The sequence below is a fragment of the Panthera pardus genome, unplaced genomic scaffold (genome assembly GCF_024362965.1).
Source record: "Panthera pardus isolate Hobbes unplaced genomic scaffold, ASM2436296v1 HiC_scaffold_15, whole genome shotgun sequence".
Classification (NCBI taxonomy): domain Eukaryota; kingdom Metazoa; phylum Chordata; class Mammalia; order Carnivora; family Felidae; genus Panthera; species Panthera pardus.
Genome location: NW_026526710.1, coordinates 27,599,912 through 27,612,187, shown reverse-complemented (window position 1 = coordinate 27,612,187; position 12,276 = coordinate 27,599,912). Strand labels below are relative to the sequence as shown.

Below are 12,276 nucleotides of genomic sequence, written 5' to 3'. Positions count from 1 at the left end.
CTTTCTGAATGCTCCTCAGTGCTTTCCTCCTTGTCTTCTTCCTTTGAGACACTGTGGTTAAAACAACTCTAGTTCATTCATTCACTGACCTAGACACAGGGGATACAGGAAATTAGAAAAACTGGCTTCTTCCTCCCACAGAGCCTACATTCAGTTCCCATTCCTTACTCCTGGCCATTCAGCGATGCTAGCTAGTGAAAGGGCGGGACTATGCCGGCCGACTCCATCTTGTTCTGTGTCCTTCACCTTGACCACACCTCCTCCCCTTGAGTAACCCCCCCCCCTCACCTGCCTAACAGGACTCGGACCCTTCCCCAGGACCCTTCCCCAGCCAATCGGCTGAGGCCATAGCCATTACCTCACCAACTGCCCCTAGGCCCCAATAAAACCTTTGTCCTTTTGAAACTCGCTCTCTCTCCCTGGTATCTCACCGCTGCGTCGGTGCAGGTAGGGGATTGACCTCGAGCTAGCTCGAATAAAGGCTCTTTGCTTTTGCATCGGACTCGGCTCCCTAGTGGTCTTTGGGGATCACGAATTCTGGGCATAACATTTGGGGGCTCGTCCGGGATCCCCAAGACCCCCGAGGGACCCCCGACCCGGAGAGCCTGACTGGCCATGGTTAGTGTCTGTCTGTTTGTTCTGTCTTTTCTGTGTGAGCTCATTTCTGGAATTCTGGTAGTGCCCGACGCAGTCTAAGTGGACGCACTGGAGGACCACGGGCCGGGAGTTTCGGAAGACGTTCCGATTCTCCCTTCTGGAGGGACGTGGAATCCCCTCAAAAGTCTGAGACGAGGCGGTCGTTCCCGCTGGTCGGCGTGAGGCCGTCGTCTTTGGAGGGACGTGGAATCCCCTCATCGGTTTTGGAGGGACGTGGAATCCCCTCAAATGTCTAAGCTAGCTCTCAGTTTTGCTTCCATGGAGTTGGAAGACTTTCTAGGGGCCCTCTGTTTGTCTGTTTTTGTGTTTCTCTGTTTTGTTCTGTGGAATTACTGGACGGACGTTATGGGACAGACTCAGACTACTCCTCTAAGTATTATGATTGATCACTTTAAGGATGTGAGGGGAAGAGCTAACAACCTCAGTGTGGAAGTCCAAAAGGGTCGGTTGCAGTTTTTTTGTTCTAGCGAGTGGCCAACTTTCAATGTCGGATGGCCACCAGAGGGGACCTTCGACCTCCCTACCATCCACCAAGTCAGGAGTATCATCTCTCAGCCTAAGACGGGCCATCTTGATCAGCTCCCTTACATTATCACTTGGCAGGACCTTGTAGAAGACCCACCCTCTTGGCTTAAGCCCTTCCTAACCCCGCTCCCTCTGGAGCCAAAACCCATTCTTGCTTTGCAGGAGACAGAGAAGAAGAAAAGTCTTACCCACCCTTCAGCACCCTTCTACCCTGCCCTACAGGGGAGGTACTGAAGAAGAATTAATTTTTCCTCCCCCGTATAACCCCTCTAGGATGCCGGAAGAACACCATCCTCCCCCTCCGGGGGATGCAGACGCTGTTCTGAGAGCGGGAGGCAGAAACGCTCCAGGGGGAAGCCCGCCCTTTACCAGACAAAGGGCTCAGAGGGAGCAATCCGCCTCCGCCGCCGACTCCACTATTCTGCCCCTGCGAGCCACCGGACCCCCAGACGCGGAGGGGAATCAGCCCCATCACTATTGGCCTTTCACCACTAGTGACCTCTACAATTGGAAAGCTCAGAATCCTAAGTTTTCCGAGAAACCGGCAGGGCTTATGGATTTATTAGACTCTGTTCTTTCTACCCATCAGCCCACGTGGGACGATTGCCAGCAGGTTTTGCAGGTCCTGTTCACGACTGAAGAAAGAGAAAGAATCCTCAATGGGGCCCGAAAACTAGTTCCGGGTGCAGACGGGAATCCCACCACCAACCAGACTCAGATAGATGCCTCCTTCCCCTTAACTTGGCCTCAGTGGGATTTCAACACGGCAGAAGGTAAGGAGAGGCTCCTGGTCTACCACCAGACTCTAATGGGGGGTCTCCGAATGGCTGCTAGAAAGCCAACCAATTTGGCCAAGGTAGGAAATGTACAACAGGGAAAAGATGAATCTCTGGCTGCCTTTTTAGAACGGATCATGGAGGCATTCCGTACCTATACCCCCATGGATCCAGAGGCTCTGGAAAGCAAGGCAGCTGTTATCATGGCCTTTGTAAACCAATCAGCCATAGACATTAGGAGAAAATTACAGAAAATAGATAGACTAGGAGAAAAAAGTCTGCAGGACTTACTGGTGGTAGCTGAAAAGGTATATAATAACCGGGAGCCTCCTGAGGACAAGCAGGCTCACGCTATGGCGGCTGCCAGCAGTAAGCAGACTCGAGACCTGGCCAGAATACTACTAGCTACCACTGTTGACTTCCCCGAGGAACGAGACCGCCGTCTCTGGCAGCTGGCAGACGACGCAAGAAAAGGTAAAAGAACCACCAAGGGGGGGAAGCAGAGGCTGCAGAAGGATCAGTGTGCATACTGCAAGGAGATAGGGCATTGGGCCCGAGATTGTCCAAAAAGGGCCGGCGGGAAGGGAAGCAAGACTGATCGAGTAAAAGTCCTAGAGCTAGATGAACTAAGTGATTAGGGGAGTCGGGGTTCGGACCCTCTCCCCGAACCCAGGGTAACTCTTAAAGTGGAGGGGACCCCTGTTGACTTCCTTGTTGACACTGGAGCACAACATTCGGTCCCCCACACCCCACAAGGAAAACTAGCCAGCAAGAAGTCCTGGGTACAAGGGGCAACTGGTATGAGCCAGTATTCATGGACTACCCGAAGAACAGTAGATTTGGGAACGGGCCGGGTATCCCACTCCTTTATGGTAATACCAGAATGCCCCTACCCGCTGTTAGGACGGGACTTACTGACCAAGATTGGAGCTCAGATAACTTTCAGACAAGGGGGGGCCTCAGGTCACCGATGGCAAGGGCCACCCCATCCAGGTCCTGACCATGAAACTGGAGGATGAATACCTCCTCCACCAGGAGGCGCTCCCGAGAGAGGATAATATAGACAGATGGCTACAAGAATTCCCCTCGGTTTGGGCAGAGACAAGGGGGATGGGACTAGCCGCTCATAGGACCCCAGTCCTGGTAGAGCTCAAGCCAGGAGAGAGTCCGGTAAGGATCAAACAATACCCCATGTCTCAGGAGGCCCGGAAGGGGATCCAGCCACACATCTGGAGACTACGAAGCCTAGGGGTACTAGTTCCTTGCCAGTCTGCCTGGAACACCCCCTTACTGCCGGTCAAAAAGCCTCACACAAATGACTACCGACCGGTACAAGACCTCCGGGAAGTAAATAAGAGGGTCGCGGACATACACCCAACTGTTCCCAACCCATATACTCTCTTGAGCTCCTTGGCACCCTCCAGGGTCTGGTATACTGTACTAGATTTAAAGGACGCCTTCTTCAGTCTGCCGCTGGCACCCCAGAGCCAACCCTTGTTCGCCTTTGAGTGGCATGATCCGGAGGAGGGCTACAGTGGGCAACTCACCTGGACACGGCTACCTCAGGGATTCAAAAATTCACCCACCATCTTCGACGAGGCACTACATGAGGACCTGGGTGAGTACAGAAGGGAGAACCCTGGCCTCACCCTTCTACAGTACATAGATGACATCCTGATTGCTGCCCACACGGCCAAAGACTGTGAGCGAGGGACCCAGAACCTGCTGGCTACCCTGGGGGCCTTAGGGTACCGGGCATCCTCAAAGAAGGCTCAGATATGCAGGGAGAGGGTAAGTTACCTGGGATATATCCTGGAGGGCAGACAGCGGCGGTTATCAGATGCCAGAAAAGAAACTGTCCCAAAGATCCCTACTCCCACCTCCCGAAGAGAAGTGAGGGAATTCCTAGGATCAGCCGGCTACTGCCGCCTCTGGGTTCCAGGTTTTGCTGAGATCACCAGGCCCCTATATGAAGCTACCAAAGAGGGGAAAACATTTAAATGGGCTGAAAAAGAAGAAACTGCATTTAATCAGTTAAAAAAGGCCCTCCTAAGTGCCCCAGCCCTGGGCCTACCAGACATTACGAAGCCCTTCCACCTCTTTGTAGACGAACATAAGGGAATAGCAAAAGGGGTTCTAACTCAAGCCTTAGGCCCCTGGAACCGTCCAGTGGCTTACCTAAGAAACTAGACCCAGTGGCTGCCGGCTGGCCGCCATGCCTAAGAATTATTGCAGCGACAGCACTCCTAGTCAAGGATGCAGACAAACTGACCCTAGGACAGGAGATCTGGATCACGACCCCACATGCCATTGAAGGGGTCCTGAAACAGCCTCCTGATAGATGGATGAGCAACACACGTGTGACTAATTACCAGAGCCTCCTACTCAACCCTCCACAAGTGCGGTTCCACCCCAGTGCAGCCCTCAATCCTGCAACCCTGCTGCCCGACCCTGACCTAGGTGCTCCACTACATGACTGTGCGGGAATCCTGGAACAAATACATGGATTCCAGACGGACCTGACCGACCGGCCCCTCCCCGATGCCGAGGCCACTTGGTTCACTGATGGCAGCAGCTTTGTGCAGGACGGACACAGGTATGCGGGTGCATCAGTGGTCACCAAAACGGACACCGTATGGGCGGAGGCTCTACCCTCCGGAACATCAGCCCAGCGAGCAGAGCTCATAGCCCTCACCAAGGCGCTGATGCTGGGAGCTAGAAAACGGCTTAACAACTAACGGATTTGGGAGACCCAGTTTTACTAGACCAGCCCAAATACTCCCAGGAGGAGTTACAGTGGATCAAGAAACTCCCCATGGCCCAGGAGATAAAGGGATGGTGGTATACACCTAACAAGGAGCTCATGCTGCCAGACCGGCTCAGAGTCTCAATATTAGAGCACATGCATCGGTCTACTCACATGGGGGCCCGAAAATTAAAAGACTTAATCCGACATGCCAGAATCAAGATTCACCAACAGGACACCAAAATAGAGCAAGTTGTATCTGCCTGCAAGACCTGCCAACTCACCAACGCGAGAGCCACATCAAATAAAAAAGGAACCAGGCTCAGAGGCACCAGACCGGGAGCCCAATGGGAAGTCGACTTCACTGAAGTCAAACCAGGAAAGTATGGTTTTAAATATCTTTTAGTATTTACAGACACCTTCTCTGGCTGGGTGGAGGCATACCCAACCAAGCATGAAACGGCTCAGACGGTGGCTAAGAAGCTACTAGAAGACATCTTTCCCAGGTATGGTTTTCCTGCCATGGTAGGATCAGACAATGGACCAGCTTTTATCTCGCAGGTAACACAGGCAGTAGCCAAGGCGGTGGGGGCAAACTGGAAATTACATTGTGCTTATAGGCCCCAGAGCTCAGGACAGGTAGAAAGAATGAATAGAACCCTAAAAGAGACCCTTACCAAATTAACCATGGAGACTGGCGGGGACTGGGTGACTCTCCTACCGTACGCCCTTTACCGGGTTAGAAACACTCCTTACACTCTGGGTTTTACTCCCTACAAGATCATGTTTGGCAGGCCACCCCCTGTTATTCCCAGCCTTCAAGCTGAACTTATCTCTGAGTTTAAAGATCAAGAACTTTTTCTTTCCTTGAGCGGGCTCCAGAGGGTACATGAGGACATTTGGCCACGCCTCTGTGCCATCTACGAGGCTGGCCCAATCCCAACACCTCATCAGTACAGGCCGGGAGACTGGGTCTACGTCAAGAGGCACCACCGAGAGACTCTCGAGCCGCGCTGGAAGGGACCCTACATCGTGGTGTTGACAACCCCCACCTCTCCCAAGGTAGACGGCATCGCGACCTGGGTCCATCACACCCACGCTCAGCCAGCGGACCCCTCCTCGATCCAGAAGGACGTTGTCACGCGATGGGCCATCAGTCGGGACCAACACAACCCGCTCAAGCTCAAGCTACAGCGCATTCGACCTACCTAATATTGGTAACTCTGTTAACTCTGCTTGTCATTGCTCATGCTGCCGGGAGTCCCCACGCCCCCCAAAACATCGCTTGGCAGATCATAGACACCAGCTCGGGGACAATACTTAATCAGACGTCCCAGAGCCACCCCAGGGACACTTGGTTCCCAGAACTTTGCGTAAACCTCCAAACTCTGTTCCCCTTGTCACCATAAATGCAGCCGGTCCCATGATTGGGTCCCTAAGCTACATGACAAGGGGGGAATGAAAGGGCGGGCTTATGCCGGCCGACTCCATCTTGTTCTGTGTCCTTCACCTTGACCACACCTCCTCCCCTTGAGTAACCCCCCCCCCCTCACCTGCCTAACAGGACTCGGACCCTTCCCCAGGACCCTTCCCCAGCCAATCGGCTGAGGCCATAGCCATTACCTCACCAACTGCCCCTAGGCCCCAATAAAACCTTTGTCCTTTTGAAACTCGCTCTCTCTCCCTGGTATCTCACCGCTGCGTCGGTGCAGGTAGGGGATTGAGCTCGAGCTAGCTCGAATAAAGGCTCTTTGCTTTTGCATCAGACTCGGCTCCCTAGTGGTCTTTGGGGATCACGAATTCTGGGCATAACAGCTAGTAGCTGCCTGGGAACGCTATCTAGGCAGAGGAAAGGGCAGTTGCAAAGGCCCTGAGGCAGACATGAACTTAGTGTTTGAGGACCAGAAAGCCAGACACAGTGGAACTGCGCATGTTATAGGAAAGTAGTAGAAGACGCAGAGAGGTAGGCAGAAACCAGATCATGCAGGGCACATAAGTCGGGGCAAGGAGGTGGGAGCTTTACTCTCAATGCAAAGGGAAACCACTGAAGGCTTAATAGAGTGACATCACTGGATTTATGTCTTTAAAAGATTGCTGCCACCACATTGTAGTGGAAGCCAGGAAATCATTTTGATTAGGCTCCTGCAGAAAACCAACTGAAAGAAGGCAGTTGTTTGACCCAGGGTGCAGGCGGTGGAGACAGAAGTACTTGAGGTACACGTGAAGGTAGAAGTGACAGGGCTTGATCACAGACCGGTGTGGAGTATGAGGTAGAGGGACAGAGGAGGCCTCCTTAGTCTCTGTCTTGAGCAATGGTTGGTCTGTGGTCTCCTTATCTGACTTGGGGAGGACAGAAAAAGGAATCCGTTAAGGGGGCAGGAGTTTCATTTTGCACAAGTTAAAATAAGTTGACTAGTAGACATGCAAACACAGTTGCTGAGTAGTTAATTAAGTGTTAGAACCTGGAAGTCGGGAAGAAGGGTGAGCTAGCGCTAGAAATCTGGGGTCACGAATGTGGAGGAAGGATTCAAACCGTGGGCTGGATTTTAACCATGATCTGGGAAGAGAGAAAGGGCTGAGCCTGAGGACTCACACCGTTTAGAGATTAGGTAAAAGAAGTAGGGATGGCAAAGGAGAGTGAGACAGAGCAGCTAGAGAAGAAAATTGGGAGAGAGTAGACACAAAAGATGAGAGAAGACAGACTCTAAGAACTGTATCGAATGTAGCTGAACTCGATGTTGACACGGGAAATGCCTGATGACTGTGTTGCATACACACGACTCCTGAAACAGAATGCTACGGGCACCAGTGACAGTCACAACAAAGTTTATTGCAATGAGAGGCAAGGCCGACCGATCAGGACCAACACTCTTGATAAGAGTGCGGCCCAGAACAGCCGGAGTACAGAGTTTTTATGGCCGATCACATCGTTTTATCATCACCTGGGAACAGAACAAACAGTTCCCAGATGAGTTAGAAACAGTTGCCGGATGAGGTGATTATTTTAAGTTGCAACCAGTGGATCTCCTTGACCTTGCCTCTGATGCTCTTTTCTTTGAGCTTTTGTTTCCTTCATTGGCGAAGCCTGATTTACCAGAGTATGAAGCGTGATTTACAAGAGTAAAGCAAGGCTGTTACCTTTTGACCTTCAGTGTCAGAACAAAGCCATTATTTTTTAAGCTACCAGTTAGCCCTACACTACAATTTAACCCTAACAACTGTAGCAGCAAGCGGGTCCCTGCTGACATTGGTCAGAGCTGTTTTCAGTGGACAGTGGGCACAGGTGCCAGAAAGCATGTGGTCAGAGAAGGAATTGGACCTGAATTCCTACTGAGGATGATTGAGTAGAAAGCAAGACATGCGGTGCAGGAAAGAGAGGCGATAATTATGGGAAAGATGCTAGAGGGCGTGAGAAGGGAGCCGACACAGAAGGACCTTGATAGAAGCAGACACCCCTCCCGAGGAAGAGAGGAAGCACAGGTATCGATGAAAATGGGTTTACACCTTTGTCCGGGAGAAGATGAGGCTTCTGTTCATTGTTCTCTAGTTTCTTGGTGAAAGGAAGCAAGATCTCAGAATTCATCGTTCTCACACAAAGAAGGACCTATGAAGGACCATCTTTAACAGTAGAAAAGTCCTTCTCCCTTCCCTGTTTCCTCATCACCACTGGCACCTCACTCAAGACCTCCCCAGGGTAGTCGGCAGTAAATGTTCACTAACACACTGCACCTGTGCTAATCCACAGACTATATAGCTGTAGGTGGGCCTAAGGTCACTGTTTCATAAATCTGAATATCATTTACGCATAGGTTATTGTACTATTTCTGGGTGAACCAAACTGGCCCTATAGCCATGACTGTGAGGACAAAAGCTATCCTTGACTGAGTTCTTCACTTCACAAGTTAAAAGGAGCAAGCTGGGTCTGACTGATATTATTGCCAGATGAGAAAGTCTTTTTTAAAAATGGAGTCACAGGAAGGCATTCGTCAAAGCATTACATGTGTGTGTGTTGTGGTCCAAGGTGCACAGAGAATTTGATACGTGCTCATTTTTATCTATATTTTGAAACTGACCAAGTGTGCTTAACATCTGCTGCCTCCCTAAACTCCACTAGGCTGAAATAAAAAAAGAACAAGACAGTGGGAGCAAAGAAAACAAAACTTTGGAAGCCAGATCAGAGGGATCAGCTCAAAGAAAACTGTACCATAAAACAGCAGTGGGAAATCAAGGAAAGCACCTGGTTGACGTCATTAGACACCCAAATACTCAGGAATATAACAGACATGAACATAAATCTAGAAATGAGGGTAATCTTAGTGCTAAAAAGTTTTTAAAAAGCAGTAAAACCCTTGGAAGGCCTGGGTGACTCAGTTGGTTAAGTGTCCCCACTTTGGCCCAGGTCATGATCTCACAGCTTGTGGGTCCAAGCCCCGCATCAGGCTTTGTGCTGATAGCTCAGAGACTGGAGCCTGCTTCGGATTCTGTGTCTCCCTCTCTCTTCTGCCCCTCCCCTGCTTGCGCTTGCTCTCTCTCTCTCTCTCTCTCTCCCTCTCTCTCTCAAAAATAAACATTAAAAAAATTAAAAACAAAAAATCAGTGAGACCCCAAATCCTCTCCCCTACTCTACACAGTTAAACAACTGCCCCTCACCCCTCCTGGCAGAGGCCTCGAACCTTGTTCTTTGCAGAGGGTAAATCAGGACATCTGACCTGGGCACAGCTGAAAGATGGATTATGGAACTGAAAATAGGAAATTAACTGAAAGTTTACACACTGAATGATAAGATTTCCCACTCAACCATCACAATGCCAGGAGCCAAGCTCAAGCTTAGACCCTCTGGGAAAAACATGGGAGAAACTTCTGGAGAATCTAATCATTCAGGAGAAAAGGCCTGAAGATACTTAATTGGAAACTCCCCCCACCAACCCCCATAAAACGTTCCAGCCACATCACCCTACAGGGAAGACAGCACAGTTGTATAGTAATGCCCATGTGCACAGAGATTCCAATACACTTTTAAGTTCAAAGGATGACCACATAATTTGGAGGAAAATGTACAGAATGAAAGACACTAAGGCAAATATATGAAGAGAAACATGGAAAAAAAAATTCAAGACTAAGAAAACTTTGAGCGCATCTGGGTGGCTCAGTTAGTTAAGCATCTGACTCTTGATTTCAGCTCAGGTCATGACCTCATGGTTCATGACATCGAGCCTCACGACCAGCTGCACATCGACAGCATGGAGTCTGCTTGGGATTCTCTCTCTCCTCTCTCTGCCTCTCTCTCTCCCTCTCAAAAAATAAATAAATAAACTTCAAAAAAAAAAGCATGTGGAGAAATTGGGACTTCCATATATTACTGGTAAGAGTATAAAATGGAGGCAGCCACGGAAAAAAACCAGTTTGGCAGTCCCTCAAAAAATTAAACATAGAGTCACCACATGACCAGCAATTCCCGGGAGAAATGAAAATGTGTGTCCACACAAAATGTGTACAGAAATATTCATAACACTGTTATTCACAATAGCCAAAAAGTGAAAATAATCCAAGTGTCCATCAACTGATGGATAAATAAAATATGGTGCACAATAGGTGGAATGAAGTAATGATACATGGATGAACCTTGAAAACAGTATGCTAAATAAAAGAAACCCACACAAAAGGCCACATATTATATGATTCTATTCATATGAAATGTCCAGAATAGGAAAATCCATCGAGCTAGGAAGGAGATGAGGAGTGGTTGCCAGAAGCTGGGAGGAGAGAGGAGCAGGGAGTGACCTCTAATAAATACACATTTCTTTGGGGGATGATGAAAATGTTCTGGAATTAGGAAGAGGGGATGGTTTTACAATTTTGTGAATATACTAGAAAAAAACACTGAATTATACAATTTAAAAGGCTAAATTTTAGGACATGTGAGTTATATCTCTACGTATCTGTGTATTTTTTTAAAGCAATGAATAGGGAGTTAAAACTCCCACAAAAAGTAAAGCAAAAAGACAAATAGATGGAAAATAAAAGAGGAATGGGGTGCCTGGATGGTTTAGTCATAAGCGTTGGACTCTTGATTTTGGATCAGGTCATGATCTATCTCACAATTTGTGAGATGGAGCCCAGTGTTGGGCTCTGAGCTGACAGTGCAGAGACTGGTTGGTATTCTCTCTCTCGCATTCTCTTTGTTCCTCCCCTGCACTCTCTCTCTCTCTCTCTCTCTCTCTCTCTCTCTTAAAAATAAACATTCAAATTTAAAAAAATAAACTGCATGCCTTAAACATTCTAAGAAAAAATATTTCAAATACGGAATTCTATATCCAGCCAAACTAGCAATTAAGCATGGTGAAGAAGCCATTTTTAGATACACAACTGCTCAGCAAGTTTACATCCAACGTACCTTTCTAAAAACGCTATTACCAGATGTTTTCTACAAAATAGAGGAAGTAAAGCAAGAAAGAGAAATTCATAGCATCCAGAGAATAGGGAATCCTACATAAAAGACACATGATATCACACAATTTAGCAATCGTGCTCCTTGGTATTTTTACCCAAAGGACATGAAAACATGTCCACACAAAGACCTGCACACAGATGTTTATAGCAGCTTTATTTATAATGGCCAAAATTTGGAAGCGAGTAGGTGAATGGATAAATAAACTTGTGTATCCAGACAATAGGATATTATCCCGTGCTAAAAAGAAATGAGCTATCAAGTCATGAAAAAACATGAAGGAAACTTAAATGCGTATTTCTAAGCAAAGAAGCCAATCTGAAAAGACAACACACTGTATGATTCCATCTATATGAAATTTTGGTAAAGGCAAAACCACAGTCAGTAAAAGGATAGTACTTGCCAGCAACTGAGGGAAAGAAGAAATGAATAGGCAAAGCACAGAGAACTTTTAGGACATAGAAAGTATTCTGTATGGCACTTAGTGGTGGATACATGGTTGTTATATATCTGTTAAAGTCCACATAAAGTACAGCACCAAAAGTGAACCACCATGTAAACTATAACATATAGCTGATAATAATGTGTCAAAGTAGCTTCACCAGTTGTAACAAATGCATCACTCTAGTTAAGATGTCAGTAATGGGAGAGGCTACCCATGCATGGGAACAGGGGATCTATAGGAAATCTCTGTAATTTCTGCTCAGTTTTGTTTTGAATCCACAACTGCTCTAAAAAATAGTCTTTTTATAAAGTTAATTCATTTCAACCAGTAACACTGCTTCTAACGATATTTCCTAAGGAAAAAAATCAGAATGATTAAGAAAAATAATATCCATCGGGCCACCTGGATGGCTCAGTTGGTTGACTGTCTGACTCTTGATTTCAGCTCAGGTCATGATCCCGGGGTTGTGGGATTGAGCCCTGCATCCACACTGAGCATGGAGCCTGCTTATTAAGATTCTCTCTCTCCCTTTGTCCCTCTCCCCTACTCACAAGTGTGCTCTCTCTCTCTCTCTAAAATAAAATTTTTTTAAAGAAAAAAGAAAATGAATGTATGTCTAAATGATGAAATGCTATGTAATAATCTTTGTTTTTAAACATTATGTAATAAAATAGGGGTG

General features: G+C 47.9%; 1 protein-coding gene across 1 annotated transcript; it reads left to right on the top strand.

Moving 5' to 3' along the window:
• Window positions 1–1,400: 1,400 nt before the first annotated feature.
• Window positions 1,401–3,596, top strand: LOC128777060 (uncharacterized; the record flags this gene model as incomplete). The annotated part of the gene is given in 2 exon segments (XM_053902377.1): window positions 1,401–2,908; window positions 2,910–3,596. Coding segments are annotated over 2 exon segments (2,139 nt in total), but the record flags the coding sequence as incomplete, so codon positions are not given.
• Window positions 3,597–12,276: the final 8,680 nt, after the last annotated feature.